Genomic DNA, 25,647 nt, shown 5'->3' on the forward strand with positions numbered 1-25,647 from the left:
AATAAACTTAAAACCGAGAAGTACACATTCAGCGTTTAAATATATACAGGCTACAGCCGGTAATTATTGCATCAAAAAGAAAATGTTATTCATGAATTATTTATATTGTAGATACAGGTGGTTCATGCTAAGTTTAAACGAAAGTTAAGGCAATTCTTCAATTTATCAATTCAAAGAATAGTCTTTATTCTCAGAGTAAAGACTAAGAATTGTTGAAATCGGGCTTAGGTATTAGTCACACTTTATTTTGATAATCACTCAATCCATTCAGCATATTTATGATGTTAAAGGTGTGGAAGACTTTCATCAATAGGTTTGGAGTCACTCATGCCATTTCCATAATGTAATTCCTCTTAAGCCCAGTTTTCCAAGAACGAGTATCAAATAAAGGCTAACTGGGTTAAAAAGAGTAATACAAGGATTCGTTTGTAGACGTTTACTCAGTTCATCAAATAAAGTAAATACAGCAACAAATCAAAATTATCATGATACCGCATAAACATGACTGGAACATAGCTGATACAAAAGTTTGCACAATGCACTATGTACCATACATATGTATATAAATTATAGACAAAACAAACAGATCAAGAGTACAGAAACATGAAATTTCAACATCAGACACGTGATTTGATTAAAAGTTTAGGACTGAAATAAATATTGCACATAGAATTAACCCTTTGCATGCTGGGAAATTTATCGTCTGCTAAAATGTCGTCTGCTGAATTTCTACAATTAGCATTTCTTTGAAAAATTTTCAAAAATTACTATCAGAATAGCAAACAGTTTGGATCCAGATGAGACGCCACGTTCTGTGGCGTCTCATCTGGATCCAAACTGTTTGCAAAGGCCTTCAAAATTCGGTTCCCACATTGTAAGGGTTAATATATAATTGTACTGTTTCTAAAATGAAAATAAATGTGTAAACAATATGATAAGTGTAACAATAATAGTGAAAGACATAATTCATATTCAAAATTGTTGAAACAAGGATAAAGTGTGTGAAACTAAACGTGCGAAATTAAATGTTTGCTGTCACATAAAATCCTTTATAAAGAAAACAACTATGAGTAAGTGTTATTTGTAATATAAAAAAAATTGCATGGACATAAACATGTTTATGACCTGTATAGTATAGTACATGATAACAATTTAAACAATTATAAGAACAACACATTAATTTTTAAAACACCTAATAATGCACAAGTCATATTGGGCAATTTCCGCTTTGATGGTATTTTTCTTTTAAAGGAAATCTCTTATTTGTTTAAGTCCAGTTATGGCGAAAGGTTTTGTCTCTGATTAGCCTGTGCAGTCCACACAGTCTTATCTGAGAGGACACTTTACAAACATGCATTAAGAACAGTTTTCCCAGAAAGCGTCCATCCTATTCACACATCAAGTTCCTGCAAAGTCCCTCTGCTACAATCCTATTCACACATCAAGTTCCTGCAAAGTCCCTCCGCTACAATCCTATTCACACATCAAGTTCCTGCAAAGTCCCTCAGCTACAATCCTATTCACACATCAAGTTCCTGCAAAGTCCCTCTGCTACAATCCTATTCACACACCAAGTTCCTGCAAAGTCCCTCAGCTACAATCCTATTCACACACCAAGTTCCTGCAAAGTCCCTCTGCTACAATCCTATTCACACATCAAGTTCCTGCAAAGTCCCTCCGCTACTATCCTATTCACACATCAAGTTCCTGCAAAGTCCCTCCGCTACAATCCTATTCACACATCAAGTTCCTGCAAAGTCCCTCAGCTACAATCCTATTCACACATCAAGTTCCTGCAAAGTCCCTCAGCTACAATCCTATTCACACATCAAGTTCCTGCAAAGTCCCTCCGCTACAATCCTATTCACACATCAAGTTCCTGCAAAGTCCCTCAGCTACAATCCTATTCACACATCAAGTTACTGCAAAGTCCCTCCGTTACAATCCTATTCACACACCAAGTTCTAGTAGTGTCCCACAGCTACAATCATATTCACACATCAAGTTCCTGCAGTGTCCCCTCAGCTACAATCCTATTCACACATCAAGTTCCTTCAGTGTCCCCCAGCTACAATCCCATTCACACAACGAATTCCTGCAGTGTCCCGCAGCTACAATCCCATTCACAAATCAAGTTCCTTAAGTGTCCCCAAGCTACAATCCCATTCACAAATCAAGTTTATGCAGTGTCCTCCAGTTACAATCCTATTCGCACACCAAGTTCCTGCAGTGTCCCCCAGCTACAATCCCATTCACAAATCAAGTTCCTTCAGTGTCCCCAAGCTACAATCCTATTCACACATCAAGTTCCTGCAGTGTCCCCCAGCTGGGCCCAGTCTGCAGCTTGACCGGCATCCTCACAGGCAGCTCCACGGCGTGCTCCATGCAGTGTTTGACCACCTGGGCCACGGCCTGCACATGGGCAGAGGTCACCTAATATGTACATGGAATAAGCATAGTTTATACAAAAGTGTGCAAAATGTTTGTCTACAATATATATTTATTTAAATTGGACAAAACTTATCAAAAGAACAGATTTATCAGAAGTACAATATCAGAAAAGTAATTTCATTAAAAGCTCTGCACTACAATAAATATTTCACAAACATCACATATAATTGTACTCTTTTAAAAATGAATGAAAATGAAAATAAATTTTAAAGTTAACAGACATGCGTAAACAATATGATAAGTGAACAACATTGTCACCTCGTATATAAGCTCGTCATGAAGCTGTAACACCAGGTAGGCTCCGTCCGGTGGGACCTTGCCACGGGCAGGGTGCTTACCTGTCAGCAGAATGAGAAGGAATCAGCATGATTTACTCATCAGGTAATGAGTATTAACTGGTGTAATTACAGAAATATCCCATAAAGAAGGAAACTTTCACTTCTAAGAGTTTTCGGGAAACGTACAGGTTAACCCTTTCAGTGCGGGAACCGAATTTTGAAGGCCTTTGCAAACAGTTTGGATCCTGATGAGACGCCACAGAACGTGGCGTCTCATCAGGATCCAAACTGTTTGCTTTTCTGATAGTATTCTTTGAAAAAAAATCGAAGAAAATGCTAATTTTAGAAATTCAGCAGACGACATTTTAGCAGAAGACAAATTACCCAGCATGCAAAGGGTTAACAAGATTTATCATCAATGCGTAAAGAGTTGTCCCAGATAAAATACATACATCAGAACCTGTTGACCCTGATTCAGGGACGACAATCCATACATCAGAACCTGTTGACCCTGATTCAGGGACGACACTTTCATCCATACATCAGAACCTGTTGACCCTGATTCAGGGACGACACTTTCAGCCATACATCAGAACCTGTTGACCCTGATTCAGGGACGACACTTTCAGCCATACATCAGAACCTGTTGACCCTGATTCAGGGACGACACTTTCAGCCATACATCAGAACTTGTTGACCCTGATTCAGGGACGACACTTTCAGCCATACATCAGAACCTGTTGACCCTGATTCAGGGACGACAATCCATACATCAGAACCTGTTGACCCTGATTCAGGGACGACACTTTCAGATGTATGGATTTTTGTGTTAAAAAGATGTCTTTTCTAAACCAAAATGCAGTGCAGGTGAAAAGTGTCGTCCCTGATTAGCTTGTGAAGACTGCACAAGCAAATCTGGGGTGACACTTCACACACATTTGTATAAACTGGTTTGTTATCACAGAATCACCTTGAGGAAGGAAATTATCTTATCAATTTCTACAAGTTTCTGGAAAATTCACTGGTATACAAGTACATTATTTTAGAGTAAACAAAATGTATTATTTAAAAGGAAAAAACAAATAAGAGAAAAAAAGAGCCCTCTATTATATACTGTAGTATTGTAGAACATTCACATTTTGTGAAAACAGTTATAAAGTGTGTTCAGCTAAATGCCACATGAAATACTCAATTAGATGGCAAACAGTTGGAAAGAAACATGTTTATTTTTAGTTCAACTAGCCTTGACTTACAATCAAAGAAGCATACTCACCAGATATATAAGAGCAAGCTACGTTTAAAATGACACAAATCATTTAGCCATGATTGTCTAACAGAATTGCATGCAGCTATGATGTACAAACAGCGCAATATACCCTGGTACTTTCACAGAAAAAATCTTCTTACTAGCTAATTTATGTCTATGGGTGTACAGAGTGTTCGGGAACATCTCTTCCAGACTCTTATCTATGCTGACCATGGCCCTCTTGACAAGGTCGGCTGCTGATCCCTGCACTGTCGTGTTCACAGCCTGCCTCTCAGCCTGGGCGCGGGCATGAGGGTTGGGACTGGTGATGGCCGGCAGGTATCGCTTGCGCCCGGTCATGGTCTGAACATAGCCCTGTCTGCGGCACTGGTCTACGGTCTTACGGAGGTAGGCGCGCATTTCTAAATGGTAGAATGGATTGTCTTCTTAGCCTTTTACAGCCTAAATACCTTACTTAACAGATTCAAGTTTAAAATGCTTCATTTACAACTTTATGATACTGGTGAGCAGCAAACAGCATAAAATACAACCTGATCAGCCTGCAAATAACTCACAGGCTGTTCTGGTTGTATGCTGGTTGCCTATAGCCATTTTAATTTTGCTTCTAAGCAGAAAGGGTTAAAGGATTCCAGTTATAGATTGAACAAGACTATTGCCAAGAATATATGTCCCCTACCGGCTCTACCATTGTCAGAAATATTTTTTTTGATATATATTTGTTGCCATAGCAACCAGAAGTTTTTATGTAGGAACAAAATGAAATGACGTGCATAATGTCCATATTGCCATCTATCCATGTTTCAAATTTCATGAAAAAATATTAAGAACTTTTAAAGTTATCGCAGGATCAAGAAAAGTGTGACAGACTGACGGCCTGACGGACACACAGAGCGCAAACCATAAGTCCCCTCCGGTGAAACCGGTAGGGGACAATAACTTAAAACATTTCACTGACATTCAAGGAGGGACCTTTTCACAGATTTTGGCATGTATTGAAGTTTGTCATTAAATGCTTTATATTGATAAATGAAAACATTGGATCTAAAAAGCTCCTGTAAAAAAAAAACAAGAATAAAATTAAAGAAAGAAAAAAAAGTAACCCTCAACTGGGCTCAAACCGCTGACCCCTGGAATAAAAGTCTATTGCTTAGACCACTCGGCCATCAGTGCTCATACAACAAGTGATGTATTTTATACTGTATATAAGCAATCTTCGTAGTATCACAAAATATAACGACAACAACAAATGGATATTTTAGAGCATGGTAAAATGTTTGCAAATCTGAAACAATTTTTTTTAATTTTGTTGATATAACAAAACATGAAAAGGCCCCTTAAACAGCAGAGTAAGAATGATTTTTTTAAATACAAGTATAAGAATAACATATTTAATAATGAAGACAATGCAAAGAGATAATCAGTTACTTTCATTTTGAAAACCATTTGAATGGCATAAAATATTAGAAGAAACAAGAGATGTGTTTGTCAGAAACACAATGCCCCCTATTGCGCCGCTTTAAAGCCATATATTTGACCTTTGACCTTGAAGGATGACCTTGACCTTTCACCACTCAAAATGTGCAGCTCCATGAAATACACATGCATTCCAAATATCAAGTTGCTTTCTTTAATATTGCAAAAATTATTGCAAAAGTTTAACCAAGGTTAAAGTTTGGAGACAGAATGACAGACGGGCCAAAAAACAATATACCCCCAATCATTTGATCCGGGGGCATAAAAAGAATTAATTGTTCACATTGTTGATTGTGTTAAATGAATTAACTCACAATAATGATCTGTAAACAATTTTCTATTTTAAATTGTATGCAAAATTGTGATGCTTAATAAAACTATAGCATATAAGCAACACAAATACATGTACAGTGTGACAAAGTCAAACACTCATAATTTGTTGTTCTACTCAAGCCCGGTAGCTTACCTGGGTATTTAGCTTTGAAAGTTTCAATGAAGACTCCTGCATCATTCTCCTCCACCCCCATCTGCTCTCCAAGGGCCTTAGGGCCGATACCGTATATCATACCATAGCACACCTGCAATAGAGGTACTAAATATCATACCATAGCACATCTGTAATAGAGGTACTATATATCATACCATAGCACACCTGTAATAGAGGTACTATATTTCATACCATAGCACACCTGTAATAGAGGTACTATATATCATACCATAGCACACCTGTAATAGAGGTACTTTATATCATACAATAGCACACCTGTAATAGAGGTACTATATATCATAACATAGCACACCTGCAATAGAGGTACTATATATCATACCATAGCACATCTGTAATAGAGGTACTATATATCATACCATAGCTCATATGTAATAGAGGTACTATATATCCAGAGATCATATTTTCCCGCAACATCAATCGGTCTGGATATAAATGGGGGAAAAGTATCCAAATATTTATGTCCAAATCATGACAAATTACGTTAAAATATATACCATTAATTTTGCCATTCATGAAGGTGGTATACTAAATGTACAAGTAAAATTCCCTTAGGCATTTTTTTTAAACGGAACATACGAATTTTCTCAACTGGTTTTATCATTTGGTATTTCATTGTTGTTTCGTGTGCTGTTTTATCAGACTTTTTTTCATCGTTGTCAATATTATTAATCTATGTAAGTCTATACCAGTGTTTTAAATCGTTGTCAACTCGATAATAGCTTACAAACATGCACTGAACCAAACAAATGTCTGTGCGTAGGTTGGCTACTGATAATAACAAACCAAATAATTAAGAAATAATTTGTGTACGTTATAGTTTGTTGTCAAATAACCCACGGCCGATAGTTTATATGCGTAGGGATTAAATCACGAGAGCGGAGCATTTGAAACCACGCATCTAATTCTCCGGTCGTGAGTTATTCAACAACAAACTATAAAGTACACAAATTACTTCGATTCTAACACGGTTTTACTAAAGATTTATACAATGTATATTATTTTTCTTGTGTACTATTTTATGTGAAATTCCGCCCATAAAATAACTTTAGGCTGTTCTGTCAATCAGATCCGCGACTTTCATTCATAATTATATTACCGGATTATTACGCTGGTGGAAAATGTAACGACAGGTTTTGTTTTGTTACAGCGCATACTTTCAGACGCGTCTTTTCGGATGCGTCTTTAATCCGCTGTTCACAAGTTTTTGATTCTTGGCTCACGTGCAATAAACCGGTCCTGACTGGTTTAGAGACGGCAGCAAATGGTTTATCACACCTAATCGAGATAAGAATGGCATTAGGGTGTGTTAGCATGTACACTGTGTAATCGATTTCATGACATGGGAATTTTAGCAAACAGAATCAGACCGACTGTTTGGGATTGTCAATCGGTCTTTCATGACCCCAATCGGTCTAGGACCGACAAAACTGAAAAAAATATGATCCCTGTATATATCATACCATAGCACACCTGTAATAGAGGTACTATATATCATAACATAGCACACCTGTAATAGAGGTACTATATATCATACCATAGCACATCTGTAATAGAGGTACTATATATCATACCATAGCACACCTGTAATAGAGGTACTATATATCATACCATAGCACACCTGTAATAGAGGTGCTATATATCATAACATAGCACACCTGCCTTAGAGGTACTGTATATCATACCATAGCACACCTGCAATAGAGATACTGTACATCATACTGTAGGGGCATAACTTAAACAAACTTTGTAAGAGAATTCGAGATAGTGCTATATACAAAATATAACATTCATCAACTTTGAAGTTTCCTATGAAAGATATATATATTATTTTTTTAACCCCCTTTTGAGCCCCATGAACTAATTAATCACCCAATCTTAAGTATTTTAACAATGTTAACAAGACCACTCAAGGAATTTTTAACAAATTCTGTCCACGGGTTCAAAGATGTTGTTGGAAGAAAACGTTGCAGGAAACACTGACACATGCAAAAACGAAATTCAATTACCTGCCATTCTGACCTGTTTAGCCTGTGTCCCCCCCGTTCTGACTTGTTTAGCCTGTGTCCCTCCCGTTCTGACCTGTTTAGCCTGTGTCCCTACCGTTCTGACTTGTTTAGCCTGTGTCTCTACCGTTCTGACTTGTTTAGCCTGTGTCCCTCCCATTCTGACCTGTTTATCCTGTGTCCCTCCAGTTCTGACCTGTTTAGCCTGTGTCCTCCCCGTTCTGACCTGTTTAGCCTGTGTCCTCCCCGTTCTGACCTGTTTAGCCTGTGTCCTCCCCGTTCTGACCTGTTTAGCCTGTGTCCTCCCCGTTCTGACCTGTTTAGCCTGTGGTGCTCCTGTTCTGACCTGTTTAGCCTGTGTCCCTCCCGTTCTGACCTGTTTAGCCTGTGTCCTCCCCGTTCTGACCTGTTTAGCCTGTGTCCTCCCCGTTCTGACCTGTTTAGCCTGTGTCCACCCCGTTCTGACCTGTTTAGCCTGTGTCCTCCCCGTTCTGACCTGTTTAGCCTGTGGTGCTCCTGTTCTGACCTGTTTAGCCTGTGTCCCTCCCATTTTGACCTGTTTAGCCGGTGTCCCTCCCGTTGTGACTTGTTTAGCCTGTGTCCCTTCCGTTCTGACCTGTTTAGCCTGTGTCCCTACCGTTCTGACTTGTTTAGCCTGAGTCCCTCCAGTTCTGACCTGTTTAGCCTGTGTCCCTACTGTTCTGACTTGTTTAGCCTGTGTCCCTCTAGTTCTGACCTGTTTAGCCTGTGTCCCTCCTGTTCTGACTTGTTTAGCCTGTGTCCTCCCCGTTCTGACCTGTTTAGCCTGTGTCCCTCTCATTCTGACCTGTTTAGCCTGTGTCCCTCTCATTCTGACCTGTTCAGCCTGTGTCCCTCTCATTCTGACTTGTTTAGCCCGTGTCTTTCTCATTCTGACCTGTTCAGCCTGTGTCTCTCTTGTCCTAACCTGTTTAGCCTGTGTCCCTCTCATTCCGACCTGTTCAGCCGGTGTCCCTCTCATTCTGACTTGTTTATCCTGTGTCTTTCTCATTCTGACCTGTTCAGCCTGTGTCTCTCTCGTCCTTACCTGTTTAGCCTGCGCCCTCTGTTCAGGTGTGACATCAGCAGGTGTGATGTTCTTCCACTGTGCCGTGATCAGCTTGAACACATCCCCGTCTTCATTGAGTACGCTGATCAACCTCTTGTCATGTGACAGGTACGCTATCATACGCAGCTCCAGCTGGGAGTAGTCGGCCGCCAGGAGGACACCATCTAGTGTTTACAGAATTAAATTTGGTTTAAGAAACTGATTCAGATAAACAAGCCTTAAAAATACCTACAAATTTCTTTTAGCATTCTTGTGTTTCACATCAAATTAAACACCTTGCTTGGGGTAAAACGGGGCTTTATGAATGTGAGTGTGTCCAAGATTTGCCTGTGCAGTCCACACAGGGTAATCAGGGACAACACTTTCTGCCTAACGTGGATTATTTGCTTACAAAATACTTCATTTAAAAATAAAACACCACAAAAACATTAAGTGTCATCTCTGATTAGCCTGTATTGATTGCACAGGCCAATCTGCGACCAAAACTTTACACACATGCATTTAGCCCCTTTTTCCATATCGCCGCTCAATTTTAATATCAGACATAACTTTAGATCACAAGCATTACAAATACAAAGAAAGTTCTAATAGCCTTCCTGTGTGTCACATAACATAAAACACCTTGAACATTTTAGTATCATTGTAATTTATTCTGTAAGCATCGTTGTTTGAACTTTTTATTAATTGTAGTAATAAATTAATTCAATGTTAAAAGTGAACAAACTTACATGTATATAAACTAGAAATGTATCCATGGCACTGATGCCACCGCAACACATGTTTTTACAGGGACGAATCCACTATCTCCTCTTCAGTGGACAAAAAGACAAAGGGCCATTATTCAGCCAAAACTCATTTTTTTAATGATGATATACATAGTATGGTCAGTAACATGTGAATGTTTGAGCAAAATCTGCCAAGCATTAAAGGATTATAACACAAACAATTTTGGGACTATTTATCACATTGTGGAAAAACCAACAACCTGATAATTCAGTCCAAACTCGTTGTCCCTTTCATTACAATCATCTACACATTAAGATAATTCAATTGTGAACATTTGAGCAAGTTCCATTTTACAGAAGTTGAAAAGACAACAATTTGGAACTATATATTCTCTAGTGGAAAAACAGAAAAAGGGCAACAATTTTGCTTAGATGCTTTGCAGATCAAATTCATTTCTTTATAATCATCCATTAAGGTCACTCAACTGTAAACATCTGAGCAAAGGCCACCCAGTAGTTCATGAGGATTAAAAACACCAGCTTGGGAATGCACAGACAGACAGACAAAAAAGGATTAAAAACACCAGCTTGGGAATGCACAGACGGACAGACAAAAAAGGATTAAAAACACCAGCTTGGGAATGCACAGACGGACAGACAAAAAAGGATTAAAAACACCAGCTTGGGAATGCACAGACGGACAGACAAAAAAGGATTAAAAACACCAGCTTGGGAATGCACAGACGGACAGACAAAAAAGGATTAAAAACACCAGCTTGGGAATGCACAGACGGACAGACAAAAAAGGATTAAAAACACAAGCTTGGGAATGCACAGACGGACAGACAAAAAAGGATTAAAAACACAAGCTTGGGGATGCACAGACGGACAGACAAAAAGTGCAATGCTTGTTGAATCCCACTCTGTACATGTATAACAACACTATTATGTAACTAACCTTTGAATGGTACAAAAGCGTGTCTCATGCTAACAGAGAATGTGCCTCCACTGTTGTCCTTGGTAACTGCTGACCTCTGACCTTGATCCCTAAGTGACCTCAATCTGGACTGTCGCTCCCTGGGCCCGGCAGAAACACAGGGCGGGGGACTCTCTCCTATCAAATCTGAAATAGAAACAGGTCTATTTAAAACAGACCTTCACAACATATGCCTATAATATGTCAATCAAGCGGTCTTATGCATCAAGGTAACATCTTTTTTTAAAGTCAAGTAGGCTTATCTTTATTGTTTGTGTTAAAAAAGTAACATTTCCATAGTACTCAAATCCAAAGAAGTATTTGAAAGAAGTCTCAATAACATGTTCTTAATTAAAAATGCAAAACTTTAATGGTCTCCTACAAACAGTGAAACCACAGTTGGATATAGCAAAGTTTTGTTAAATAGTTTGATGTAACCAAGATGTGAATAATAAATGAAACAAAGTCGTGTGTAAGAAAAATCCACGAAACATTCCAAATATTTCCTTTTTCTGCTCATTAAGAACAATAATATTAGTCGCACTTTGGGAAAACAGGGTCTAATGCATGTGCATAAAGTGTTGTCCCAGATTAGCCTGTGGAGTCCTCACAGGCTGATCAGGGATGACATTTTTCACCTTGACTTGATTTTATGTAGAAGAGACTTTTAAATAAAAAAAATTGTACAAAGTGGAAATCATAGTCCCAGATTAGCCTGTGCTGACTGTTCATTCCAAACTTGGATGACATTTTACGCATATCCATCAAGCCCCGTTTTACCAGAGCAAGGCCTAGCTGGCAGCTGGATGTCGAAGTCCTTGGGCACATTCTGTAGGTTGGGCTCACTCAAGCTCACCCTGCCCGTGGCTGAGTGCAGCTGACAGTCACCATAGATACGATCCATGTGCAGCCAATCACATGGCACCTGCAATAGATAGTGGAATGAAAAAAATGCATTTTTGTTGAGTGCTTTAATATACTGCATAAGTTGCAATGTGGCTACACAATGGTTCATTTCATTGAGATCTACATATTTATATTTTTTGTTTGCTTCAATAAAGCTTAAACTGTTATTTAAACACTGTCAGGAAAATAGCCTTACAGCATATGAATGAATACATATTTAAGCAGCTACTTTCATAATGCCTCCAATATCATATATATGCTTCAGGTCTCTGCCTGGACTAAAACTTTTGGTAACTTATGGCCATATGAGCCGTGTCATGAGAAAATGAGACTCATGCCATAAGCAGCCATTGTAGATACAGACCAGCCTGCTCAATCATCACCATTTACATTGTATATAAGGTATGGTTATTTTGGGTATTAATGTTATTTGAATTGGCTATTGTATCTTTTTTACTTCATGTTATAAGCCTCTTTGAATTGACCTTTGACCAGTATATGATATGAATCTTACTTTCATCCCAATAAGTTAATAACCTGCCCATCAATATGGATGTAGGAGATTTTAGCAATTTTAACCCTTTCCTACTCAGAAGCAAAGTGAAAATCGATATGTGCAAACAGCATAAAACCAGAACAGACTGCAAGTATGCTGTTTGCTGCTAAACAGTATCTTAGGGTTTGAATTGAAGCCTTTAAAACTTGAATGATCTAGTAAGAAAGATCTTTAATTATATATAAAGGTAACTTTCTGAGGGACTACAAATGCGTCAAAATACGTATCTAAGTGGTAAACGGTTAAGATATTGTACTAAGACAAAAAAGTTTAAAGACTAGCCATCCAACGGACACACAGGATCCCAATCCTTACAAGGGAGAAATTATTAACTATCTCAGGTACCTTGACCCTCTGCAAAGGAAACACAGTTTTAGTGAGTGCGTTGGTGATCCTCCTCCACTCCAGGATCACGCCAGGCAGGGGGTGTAGCTTGCGCAGCCTCTCCAGGACCTCCTTGGACGTGCTGTACTGGGTCCTGCAGGCCCCACCCCCGCCCCTCCTGCCAGGGGGACCCAGGGGCTTCTGGACAGAGCTGGGGTCACCATTAGGGGGCAGGCGTAACTCTATGAAAAGCACCTGAAAGAACACAGCAACAACTGAAATATTAAAAGGAACTAACATAACTAAAATAGCCTGCAATTACACCTTCTAGCTACCCTCCACTTAATTTCAACAAGGCTGCACAAATTTTGTCAGGTTAAAAAACAGGTAAAACAAAGATATAAACCAACCCAACATGGTTTGTAGATTTCAAAGCCTGTCTTAGTGATGAACCTCTTTCAGTTTAAACAGGTGTAATTATGAATGACTGTGTTGTTTTTTTTTTAAATCCGCCATTTCTTTTTGTTTGGAAATATGAATAAGTTAGGCATGACATTTTTTTTTTTATTAAGGTGGTACTCCTATTACTAGCTCACACTGCATATGGAATTTTAAAAAGATTTTTTACTGAAATAATATATAAGCCATGCAAATAAAGATGTTTCATGTATATTTTTCAAACAAGGTAAGCATGATCTTATCTGAACACACCTGACTGACATCGTCTGGAGCGGAGAGGGAGAAGGGGTGACCAGCGATGGTGTACGCCTGCTCCTCAAGGGCAGACAACTTAGACAGCATCACACACTTCTGTCTCTCACTCTCTGTCTCACTGAACCCTGCAACACGTTTCAGTCTTGCTCAGGGAAAACGTAATGCATGAGCGTAAAGTGTTGTTCAAGTTTAGCCTTAGCAATTTGCAGAGGCTAATCAGGGATAAAATATTTTGCAAACACTTGATTTTTGCTAAAAAGAGACTTTTTCTTTTAATAAAACATAACATTAAAGCCGAGAATGTTGTCCCTAATTAGCCTGTTCATTATGCCCCATTTTCCCAGAGACAGGCTTGTTTCAAGGTTACAGCAACAGTAATCTGAACCACTACATACACATACCAACAGATGACTGTTTTCAGTAAATAATTCAAACATTTATACTAAAAAATATATTTTAATAATAAATTAATTACAATGTTTTTGAGTTTTGGCAAATCTTGGAAATTAGATTAATCTGTTTGCAATTGCTTGGTTAAAAATACAACACAATTTTAAAGAGTAACTTGCTTTTTTTAATGATACCAGTACCTACCAATTACTAAATTTTAAAGTTCAACCAACATAACTTCATCAATATGGCCCCATTTTCTACCAAAGCCATTGAATGTTATTTTAAGGTTGATCATTATAGCTTATAATTGAGCCATTTTCTCAGAAAACAGGGCTTAATGTATGAGAACAATGTTTTGCCCCAGATTAGCAAATTTGAGACAACACTTAATACAAATGCATTAAGCCAATTTTCCAAGAGTGAGGCTCAATAGTTTAGACGTGCCCAGTGCCTACCAAAGCCGTTCAGTTCCATCCTACACAGTGTTACTGCTGCAGGCATCTCAACGTCCCTAAACGCAGACAACAGCCCCTCCCTGTCAAGGCAGGCGTTGAAGTACTGCACCAGGTGGCGTACTAGCACTGCCTCCGTGGTAGCCCGGTAACGCCCGGAGCCTGGGTTCTGTGGGCTCATACCCAGGCTGCCCAGGCCTATACCTCCACCTATACCTGTGTAAGGAGGGGAAAGGAATCTATTTGAACCTTGCTCTGGGAAAACATGGCTAAATGCATGCTAAAAGTGTTGTCCCTGATTAGAATGTGCAGTCTGCACAGGCATATCGGGACAACACTTTCCACTTTTATTGAATTTTAAATTTTTGGTTAAAAAATAGCCTCTTTCAGATGAAAATAAAGTTTTGGTAAACATGTCACTGATTAGCCTGTGCCAACTTCACAGGCTTATCTGGGATGACACTTTACTAGAATGTGTTACGCCCGTTTTTCCCTCAACTAGGCTCGATTATTCTGCAATTTTAGTACATGTATTGATAGTTTGTCATTTGACTTCACAAAGAGCAAATCAGCATAATAATCATTCACAAAGAAGGCCCACTTATTTGCAATTCTTTATTAAATACGTTGTGCAGTGTATAATATAGCTGCAGTTTATCAAAAAAAAAAATTGAAGTCATTTAAAAAAAGTTAAATAGGAATAACCCTTTTAATGGTCTTGGTCAAATTACATGGTATTACTATATCAAAGTGGCACAAATTCTTGGTTACATACCATGTATCATGTGCACCTCTGTGGGCAGGAAGTTGGTGACCATGCGGTGCAGGTTCTTTTCCCGCCCCCCGGGGTCCAGCAGCCAGCATGCCACCTTGGGGTCCGCAAACTGACCCCTGGGACTGAAACCACACCCCTCTACCAGGGCCCTAAATAAGGTGATTTATGGGTAGACATTATGGAATTTGCTGGTTTAATATGTTTATTTTTTATTTGACTGAGTGGTCAACATAAGATTTAAGAAAAAACTAAAATTTGAATAAGATTTTTTTCTCTTAGGCTGTTGTCCTTAAAATGCTGAATTTCTCAAAGTGGCATTTAATTTTAAGAAAACACATTATGTAAGCACCAATACTAAAATTACGGGATATCAAAATTATGTATTGTTAATTCATTTGAATTAACAACAAACAAACAACATTTATTAATTTAATATAAATCATGATATTAAAATTCTATCTAATGCTTTTAATAAATAACAAAATTCTGCATCTTTTAAGTACAGACTCAAAGACTGAAACTGTTAAAATGTGTCATTTAGATGCTATCCCATAAAAAACTTAAAAAAACACTGTACAATTAGCGCATACCTGTACTGAGTTTTAACATCAATTCTAACACTACACGCAACTTGTTTTCTATAGACAAAGAAGGAAATCAAGTGTGGGTTATTCTGCAATAATGTATGGGCAGAGCTTAATGTTTGGAAAATAGTTCCAGATAAATAACAAATATTGCAGTAAAATGCACGTGCTAAACCCCGCTCTAAGAAAAATGTAATAAATGTAGCATGTATGTAAATGTTATGAAACAACAAATTGTATATTTGGTGATAAGGGGCATAACCACGCCTGCAAATAATGTTATTTGTTTGGCAACGTAATTAAGAAAACATTTATAGCATGTAAGCTTTTCAGTAGCATCAATAAATATGATGTCATTTAGTTTCTACGATTTGTGTTCTCAATGAAAGTGACGTCATTTGCAAAATATTTATATATGAAAACGACGCCATATGTTTGTACAATTCAATGACGTCATTAAATAGTGAAATTTGTACTAAGAAGGGCGGAGTATTGAAACATATAGTTCACGTCCAAAAGCTTGAACCAAATCAATCAGAATCATGTTAGAATCGAAATAATATTTTTCTATGATGGTTTGTTGTCGAAAATAACCCACAGTAAGGAGTATAGATGCGTGTTATCAAATCACTCGTGCTTCGCACTCGTGACTTAATTCCTACGCATCTATACTCCTTACTGTGGGTTATTCGACAACAAACCATGAAAGAAAAATATTATTTCTTAAACATCATGATGGTGACATACATGTACTGTGTTTTAACATCAAACATCATGATGGTAACATACATGCACTGAGTTTTAACATCAAACATCATGATGGTAACATACATTTACTGAGTTTTAACATCAAACATCATGATGGTGACATACATTTACTGAGTTTTAACATCAAACATCATAATGGTAACATACATTTACTGAGTTTTAGCATCAAACATCATGATGGTAACATACATTTACTGAGTTTTAACATCAAACATCATGATGGTAACATACATTTACTGAGTTTTAACATCAAACATCATGATGGTGATATACCTGTACTGAGTTTAAACATCAAACATCATGATGGTGATATACCTGTACTGAGTTTTAACATCAAACATCATGATGGTAACATACATTTACTGAGTTTTAACATCAAACATCATGATGGTAACATACATTTACTGAGTTTTAACATCAAACATCATGATGGTGATATACCTGTACTGAGTTTTAACATCAAACATCATGATGGTGATATACCTGTACTGAGTTTTAACATCAAACATCATGATGGTAACATACATGCACTGAGTTTTAACATCAAACATCATGATGGTGATATACCTGTACTGAGTTTTAACGTCAAACATCATGATGGTGACGGGCTGTGACTGGCATACTGCCTGTTGAAGGACAGACTTGATAGCTTTCACCCGTATGGCAATACTGATGTCCCGGTCAGAGGGGGGAGGGGCCAAACTGTCATCAGGGTCAACTGGAGACAGATGAGGTGACACAGGAATTAAATACATTAAAGCTTTTCATTGTACGTTTGTATAACTATATCCGAACTTTGTATCTTTTCATTGCATATAAATTGAATTAATTGACAAATCTTAAAGAGTACACATTTAAACATTTATCCCATAAGAGTTGCCGAATTGTTTCATATAGGATAAAAAAATGTATTTCATAAACTTATTTAAAACACTTGCTAATATATATAAAAATCTTGATTTCTTAACAGTACATTTATAATTTATAAGTGTATTTTAATCATATAGTGGTAACATTTCCATAACAATATTTGACCTAAAAAAAAAGCACTGGATTGCAATGTATAATAAAGGAATGTTCAAATTATCTTCAATGGACCTTGGATCCTGTTTCATCAAAGATCTCATTAAATATCAGAGTAAGGAATTGATTTATACCTCAAGACAAACACACATATATGGTCAATATGTTGTAAATATTTAACATGGGAAGAATTATTTGGAAATGACCAGAATTACTTGAAACAAACTAATCATAATTGCTGTCACTAAGCAAAATATGCACAATTAATAATCATAATTAAAATATGTTGCACAATGTTTCCTAGCATAGGCCCCTGCTTTTTCCCAGAAATCAACATGTAACTAACCCTGCTGCAGCTGTTGGTGGGACAGGGAGATGTAGTAAGCGTCCCTGTTGTCCCAGGACACTGCCACGCCCACTATACACAGACCCTCCCCCTCCAGGGGGATACCACATGCATCCCCTCCCTCCACCCTGCTGGGAGACTTGTCTGCAAACACAATGACAGATCACATGCATACATCACTCAATCAACATAATGAAATAGTAGATAAAGGTATCTCATACATCCACAGGGGCTTTTCGAACCTTTTTGGGAATAGGAGTCTGGTCAAATTGGGATTTTTTTAATTGATAAAAGTGGCAAATTTTGGATTTTTTTAACAACAAAAAGGACCAAATTGGGATCAAAATCATCAAAATTTTTGACACAACAGGCCTTTTCCCAGCTATTTTGGGGGAAAATCATATAAATTATAGTTATATATTTTGTAGGATGTTTAAAACACAAAATTGAGATATAGAGTCTAATAATCATAAGACACTTCTTTTTAATTAAAAAAAAAATGTGGAGGGGGGGAATTGGGATTTTTTTAAACAATTTCGGTTTAGGATCGGGTCCGTTTGCTTTGGGATCCGGTCCGTTTTACAACTTTTTTTACATAGCAGAAAACCCCCTGATCCATCGATATTGAAATATTGCTTGAAACTATTACCGGTATCTGCTTAACATTCTTGAGGCACAATAATTCTAAACTGAACCCTTTTTTAGATATATGTATTTAACTTTTCTTAGGTCGCTGGGGTGTAGTGCATATAGTGTTCGCCTAGTGACACAGATGTCACTAGTTCATCCAAACTGAGACAGCGTTTTTTACACAAAAAGTACTGGTTCTACCCAGGAAATGGACACTAGAGCATTTCAATAAGCCAAAGGCTTTTGATGTGATCAAGCTAAAATAAATAGGTTTAAAAGGAAAAACACTTTCACTTTTGTATAGATTGATAAAGTAATACTAAAGAGAATGATCATTTATCTAACCCTTTGTAATCATGGATACATAACTCAAAGTCTGTTCAGGTTTTATGCTGTTTGCTGCTCATCAGTATCCTAGGGTTAGTAATGAAGCATTTAAAACTTGAGTCAAGTAAGAAAGGTCTTTAACTAAATTTTATTTTTAAGGGACTACAAATGCATCAAAATGCGTATCTGAGATTTACCTTTCCTGAAGTTAGCCCCAATGCTTGGTCCTGTGTTATCCCTCTTTAGAGTCTCACAGGCCAAGGACACGGCATATCTGTGCTTGGTCCTCCATTCCATGATGAATGTCTTGAACAGCCTCTTGTCCCCGCACACGTCGATTATCGTGAACGACTGCTGGGTAAGAGGCAGACCTGACATGTTGGGGTCAATGAAAGACGGAGACATCTTTTCATCATCGTCAATATTACAATCATCCTCACCATCTTCTATGTTATTTTCGTCCTCACTTTTTGAAGTTATTTGTCCTTCATGAAGATTTTTGTTAGGAATAGCTGAACACTTTGAATGCTTTTGATCATCAGAAGGTAATGAGACTTCTTTGGGTACAGATGTGACATTTACACTATTATTATTTTTTGAAGATTTTTTGTTCTTTCCCTTTTCCAATATACAGTTTGATATTTCACCTTTAGATGAGCATTTCTCATCAGGTTCTTGGAAAAGTTTCCCATTCTTCTCAATATGTTTAAGGTTATCACTCTGATGAACATTTGCTGTTGTCTTTGCCGACCGAGGAGCGTTTCTCCGCAATCTGGGACTAAAAGGACTGGCAGGGAGGGGCCTTGGTACTTCAGGCTTGGTGGGCGTGCCTCTAGTCTCCATGGCAGTGGGTGGTGTGTCTTCTGGGGGTGTGGGGGGAACATAGTCACCCTCTGTGCTGGTGTTCAGAGAACCATTAGTGTCTCTTTTAGGGGAACTGAGAGCTGTCAATGGCTGATTTTGTTCTTCTTTATTTAACTTTACAGGTTTAGTAGAATCCAGAACTCTTCTTGATTTTGAGTCAGGTTTGCTTGAGATTACCTGAGTGACTTTCTTAAGTGTATGGAGTCTTTTGGGTAGGTTACTTACAGATACAGAGCTGGGTGAAATTTCTAGATCACTGTCGTCTAATTTCTGTTGTTTAGGAAGTCTTGAACTCTTGGTAGAGCTAACACTCCTACGCTTTTTGGGCCGGTTAGTTGGAGTCACAAATTTCTCACTATCTATACCTTGAGGTGAACAAACAGCATCATCTGTAACTTTCAGACCAACCTGGGGCCTACCTACTGAAGTACGAGCCATTTTTGTATCAGCAGCCTTGCCTAAATTCTTGTATGTTATTTCCTCATTATTGGCCACATTCTTGGATGGGATTTTCTCATTTTTGAACACATTCTTGTATGGGATTTCCTCATTATTGGCCACAACATAATCCATCATGGACACTGTAAAGGAGTCCCCCAGCTGATCCTATGATAAAACACAATTTAAGATTTATCAACAATATTTCCAGAACACCAATGGCCTTTGTGCACACATTTTAGTATTTTAGTACATGCAATAAGATGACTACATTAAAAGACCCATATACTGTACATAATTATGACAGGTACTTACATTGTGAGTAAGCTAGGTAGCTGCTAAACATGATAAATAATACATCAAACATAAGTAATACATACGTGTTGTTCTTGTACAGCTGCTTCAACATTTGCCCCAGTCTGTGTGTCATGGGTGGTAATATCAAATGTTGAGGAGAAAGACTCCCCCATGGCCAGGGCCATAGCCAGGTCTTCATGCAATATTTCCTGCCCTTGTAAAGGCCCTACTGGCTTCTGACTGGAGAACTGACCTAGTACACCGACTGCAGTTTGACCTAAAGGGTTATTTCTTTTGTGAGAAGGTTTTGATTTATCACTTTTAACCTCTTGCAAAGGTGCACATATAACTGTTTTATTTTTCTCGCCAACAGCTTCTTTGTCACCTTGTTCAAAACATCTCTCTTGCCCACTTTGGTAAGGTATATGAAGATCATTGAAGGATGTCATCATTTCCTCATTATCCAAGTTCGACTGATTGTTATCAAGCCCCACCCGCTCATAATTGCTGGCAGCAATCAAACCTGCTGAGTCATTGAACATGTCTTCTGTAGAATTGTGGGATATATTCATTTCCAGGTCATTATTGGAAACTTCAAGTAAACTATGGACATTTTCCAGATTATTTGTATTACTCGACTGATCCAAGACCATTTTGTTGTTGTCAATATTGTCAATTTCTACAGCATTAAAACTGTCATCAGGGATTACTTCAGAGAACAGTGCCTCTGATTGTTGGCCCGCAGCCACTCTTTTGTCATTTTCAGTTTTGCTTACTAAAGACCCAGATTTATTAGAGGTCTGGATATGCACATTTTCACACGAATTTAACATTTGGGTAGTAATGGCGAAACTATCAGCAAAGTCATGGTCAACATCATCATTTGAAAGATTGGGATTAATGTTCCCTGATTTATTTGTATAATTGTGTGTAACAACTGATTTAACTGAATGATTTGGGGCTGGTATTTTCAAAACTCCATCTAATTGTATTTTATCATTATCATCAGAAATCAGGTCTTTACTGTTCACACATTCAATATCTTTTTGTGCATTTTCACTGACTAGATGGCAGTTTTCATCACTGTTTATCTGCCTTCCATTGTGATCATTTGTCAAGTTATCAAGAGCAGTACTGAAGCTGAAATCTTCGTCAGTGTTTGTATCAGTTTCAATATTCTCTGACACAATGTCACCCTTGCACTCTGACACAATGTCACCCTTGCACTGCTCAGCAACAGCACAATCATTCTTCTTTGCATCACCTAATTGTGACCTTAGCAGGTTGCTTTCGAGACATCCATTTGCATCATTGACATTATTAACATTCATACCTCTAGAGATATTTATTGTTTTTGAGTTGGAATTATTTGCAATCGTTACAAGATCATCAACAGATATAGTCTTTGTATTTGAAGTAATTTCAACATTTTGCTTGTTTGAATTGCTTTTTACCTGATCTTTTAGATTAGTTACAGATCCTTCTGTACCATTAAGGACAGTTTTTGAACATTCATTACGATCATTTTGACTGGGTGCCTTTCTTGCGGTGTTTTCATCTTGATTAGTTTTACCACTCGTACGAGCAGTTTCTGCAGAAAGGACACTAGAACAGACATTCGTGTCTGAGCTTACTCTTAAAACTGGTGCAGAAATAACGTTGGTCATAAAACTGTTGGCGTTGTTGCAGCTTTCAGAAAGTTTTGTCTTCCCAGATGATGAAGCTTTACCTTTGTGTCCTGACCGCTTACTGTTACCTGAAAACATTCACAAGGCATGGACAAATTTAGAAATATGTTGCTCCTAATCACAAGTTAGAAATGCAATTATGAAGAACTATATTACAATTTAAAACTTATCTGCTTAAATTTCCTATCACAAAGTGTTAAATTCCTGGTTATGTGCAGCCTTTCAAAACCATTTCCCAACAAGTAATACACTCACCTGCTAGAGGGCTCATCAGTACAGGTGTCTTAACTGTAGGGGACTTGCCAAGTTGCTGACCCCAGGTCACACCCACCCCTCCCAGCTCCTCTTGTATCATCTGTTTGGCCTCGTTGATTATGATCACTGCAGCCTCGTGACATGTCACGCCTGTAAAACAGGTGAATTTCTCTTGTATATAAAGTGTTCCATTTGGTTTAATAATGTGTGTAATATACACATGTTATTTTTGCCAAAAAATGAAGTGATATGTATGATATAAATTCAAACATCATTTAACCCCCTGGGTGCAAAAAGTTACCATGTGACATTGAAGTTAGACGGCACATGGTACCTTTTTGCAACAATGGGGCGATTTGAGATCTCCATTAAAAGAAATGCAGGAAATTCATTGAATTCTTTGACCTCAATGTGTGAACTTGAGCTTGTCTGTAGGGTTATGGGTCTTTCATGTAACTCAGCCCCAGATGATTGAGAACCTTATTATATCAAACTTTGTTACCATCATTCTGATAAGTAGATATTTTCTATTTTCTGTTTATACACATTCACTTTTTAAGTTTGAGTATTTTTTGTGTATCCAGCTCACCTTTCCGTCCAGTAAGGAAGATGCAGTGTGCCTTGCGTCTCTGCTCTGCCTCCCAGTCTGTCTCTGTAGCCTGCTTCTTCTTGCTGCAAGGCACGACAGGATGATTTCATAACCAGGTCTTTACTTAACTTTTACTCAGTGTTCTGAGATCATTAAAAGCAGAGCAGCCATTTCATTTTCATCTTTTAAAACCAACAAGCTGGGATGGAAATGCCAAAACTGAAATAATCTTTTGATTACAATTTTCAACATTTAAACAGAATAGATCTGTACAAGACTACAACTATAGCAAAATGAAAGTACCAAAATAAAATAAATCCCTTCACACTGTACCTCCTTTTGATCTGCTCCCCACCTTCTACCAGCTGCCCACTACTCATACAGCTGATTTGCTCCCCACGTTCTACCAGCTGCCCACTACTCATACAGCTGATTTGCTCCCCACCTTCTACCAGCTGCCCACTACTCATACAGCTGATTTGCTCCCCACGTTCTACCAGCTGCCCACTACTCATACAGCTGATTTGCTCCCCACGTTCTACCAGCTGCCCACTACTCATACAGCTGATTTGCTCCCCACGTTCTACCAGCTGCCCACTACTCATACAGCTGATTTGCTCCCCACCTTCTACCAGCTGCCCACTACTCATACAGCATATGAGCCTGGCTCTAGGAAAACGGGGCTTAATGCAAGTGCATAAAGTGCTTTCCTACTTAAGCCTGTGCAGTTGCACAGGCTAATCTGGTAAGACACTTTTAGATTTTATTGATTTATTTGTTTAAAGGAAGTCTCCTCTAAACAAATTTCAGTCTAGAGAGAAAATGCCGCCCTTAATTATCCTGTGCCTAACGAAGATGAAACTTTATGCACATGAATTAAGCCCTATTTTCCCAGAGCAAGGCCCAACTCTTTCATCATATCAAAGCTGACAAATTGAAGGAAACAATGACTGAGTGCCTCACCTTTCAAATGGCGCAGAGTTTCCCAGTATGGCCTCTACATCTTCTGGCAGTGCCCCGGCCAGTGCGGCCACAGTCTGGTACCCTCCATTGTAGAGAACACGAGCCCGCTGACCGTTGAGGGACGACATACGAACAAGGTCACAGAGTTCACGCTGCACGCCAAACGTTAGACGGCTCTGGAACTGGGACAGGATGAGTTCCATATTGGACCAGCCCAGCCGTGCACAGAACACCGTCACCATGCCTGGAATCAGGGAATGATACACATTATAGGTATAGATTTTTCATTTAAATTTAAAAATTAATTTTAAACTTTTGTCACCATGACTGAGAACATGATCAGGTGGGAAGGAATGATACTATTTATAGGTAAGGGTTCCTCTTGGAAAACAGGGATTAATGCATGTGTGTAAAGTGTAGTCCCATATTAACCTGAGCAGTCAGCCAAGGCATATCAGGGTTGAAGTTTTCTGCCTAGCCTGGATTCCTGCTAAGAAGAAATTTCCTTCAATAAAAAATACCACGAAAGTGTAGTGTTGTCCCTGATAAGCCTGTGCACATTTCACATGTTTATCTGAAGACACTTTAGGCACATGCATTACTACCAGTTTTCCCAGATATATACTTTTGAATTTTGCAATAACAATATGAACTTGATATTTTTCCATGTCTTAAAGGTTTGTTGATATGAACATAACAGTAAACCTTACAGAATAAGCCGTAATAATTTGACACCAGCATTTGTATAAAGTCCACATGAAATAAAAGAATATATTTTCATCCCTATTTATATTTTTTAGGTTTATATGATATTTCTACTATGATATAATATCTAATCTATAATATATGTATTCTAACACGGCACGCGACTTGTTTTCTATTGACAAAGAAGGAAATCAAGTGTGGGTTATTCTGCAATAACTTATGGGCGGAGCCTAATGTTTCGAAAATAGTTCCGAATAAATAAAGAAAATATTGCAGTAAAATGCACGTGCTAAAACCCGCTCTGAAAGAAATGTAATAAATGCAGCATGTATATAAATGTAATGAAACAATAAATTGTATATTTGGTGATAAGTGGCATAACCATGTCTACAAAGAAGGTTATTTGTTAGGAAACGTAATTCAGAAAACATTTATAGCATGTCAGCTTTTCAGTAGCATCAATAAACGTGACGTCATTAAATTTTAACGATTGTTGTTTTCAATGAAAGTGACGTCATTTGCAAAATATTTATGAATGAAAATGACGTCATATGTTTGTACAATTCATTGACGTCACTAAATAGTGAACTAAGTACTAAGAAGGGCGGAGTATTGAAAAATATAGTTCACGTCCTAAAGCTTGAACCAAATCAATCAGAATCGTGTTAGAATCGAAATAATATTTTTCTATGATGGTTTGTTGTCGAATAACCCACAGTAAGTTGTATAGATGCGTGTTATCAAATCACTTGTGCTTCGCACTCGTGATTTAATTCCTACGCATCTATACTCCTTACTGTGGGTTATTCGACAACAAACCATGAAAGAAAATTATTATTTCTTAAGTATACCTACTCATCTGAAAATGTAGCTGCACACTGGCAGGGTGCAGGATCACGTGACTTTGTGGGGTTCACAAATGGATGATAATGGATGTAAACACACAGATAAGTGATGCTTTTTTTTTTGCAAATGACTTTTTAAAACATTTTTTCTTAAGAATTTCAACTAATGCATAAAAGACAGTTTCTTATGTTGTTTATGGCAATGTGAAATACATCAGAAATTACTTTAATTATTAAGCCTGTATACTTTGCAATTTTTTTATGTGTACAGCATTCATATACAAGGTTATGCTTCACGCAACATGAAATTCTGGCACTGATTGCAGACATATTCAAGGATGTATTCTTAAATCTTAAAGTATCGGCACAAACTGATATAAAAACTGTCTTTTATGTACTAAAGGTTTTGCAAAAATATTTTAATAAAGTTAACAGTG

General features: G+C 37.8%; 1 protein-coding gene and 1 long non-coding RNA gene across 2 annotated transcripts in view; both read right to left on the reverse strand.

Annotated features, from left to right (window-relative positions):
* Window positions 1-421: 421 nt before the first annotated feature.
* LOC127852202 (DNA polymerase theta-like) overlaps window positions 422-25,647 on the reverse strand; it is a 53,753-nt gene continuing 28,527 nt past the window's right edge. Inside the window, exons 18-35 of the mRNA XM_052386076.1 lie at window positions 23,661-23,904; window positions 22,698-22,780; window positions 22,109-22,258; window positions 20,249-21,921; window positions 18,764-20,036; window positions 17,610-17,753; window positions 16,808-16,958; window positions 14,889-15,037; window positions 14,117-14,329; window positions 13,266-13,393; window positions 12,576-12,809; window positions 11,549-11,693; window positions 10,751-10,915; window positions 9,047-9,231; window positions 5,936-6,047; window positions 4,137-4,397; window positions 2,710-2,789; window positions 422-2,433 (exon numbers count right to left, since the gene is read on the reverse strand). Coding sequence (XP_052242036.1) covers window positions 2,296-2,433; window positions 2,710-2,789; window positions 4,137-4,397; window positions 5,936-6,047; window positions 9,047-9,231; window positions 10,751-10,915; window positions 11,549-11,693; window positions 12,576-12,809; window positions 13,266-13,393; window positions 14,117-14,329; window positions 14,889-15,037; window positions 16,808-16,958; window positions 17,610-17,753; window positions 18,764-20,036; window positions 20,249-21,921; window positions 22,109-22,258; window positions 22,698-22,780; window positions 23,661-23,904 — 5,528 coding nt within the window. The 3' untranslated portion in view covers window positions 422-2,295. The remainder of the gene's footprint in view (window positions 2,434-2,709; window positions 2,790-4,136; window positions 4,398-5,935; window positions 6,048-9,046; window positions 9,232-10,750; window positions 10,916-11,548; window positions 11,694-12,575; window positions 12,810-13,265; window positions 13,394-14,116; window positions 14,330-14,888; window positions 15,038-16,807; window positions 16,959-17,609; window positions 17,754-18,763; window positions 20,037-20,248; window positions 21,922-22,108; window positions 22,259-22,697; window positions 22,781-23,660; window positions 23,905-25,647) is intronic.
* Window positions 7,710-8,707, reverse strand: LOC127852210 (uncharacterized). The gene is made up of 3 exons (XR_008036131.1): window positions 8,567-8,707; window positions 8,327-8,356; window positions 7,710-7,996 (listed from the first exon to the last, which is right to left on the reverse strand). It is a non-coding gene; the product is annotated as an uncharacterized LOC127852210 (long non-coding RNA).

Source organism: Dreissena polymorpha, chromosome 12, assembly GCF_020536995.1.
Source record: "Dreissena polymorpha isolate Duluth1 chromosome 12, UMN_Dpol_1.0, whole genome shotgun sequence".
In the NCBI taxonomy this organism is placed as follows: domain Eukaryota; kingdom Metazoa; phylum Mollusca; class Bivalvia; order Myida; family Dreissenidae; genus Dreissena; species Dreissena polymorpha.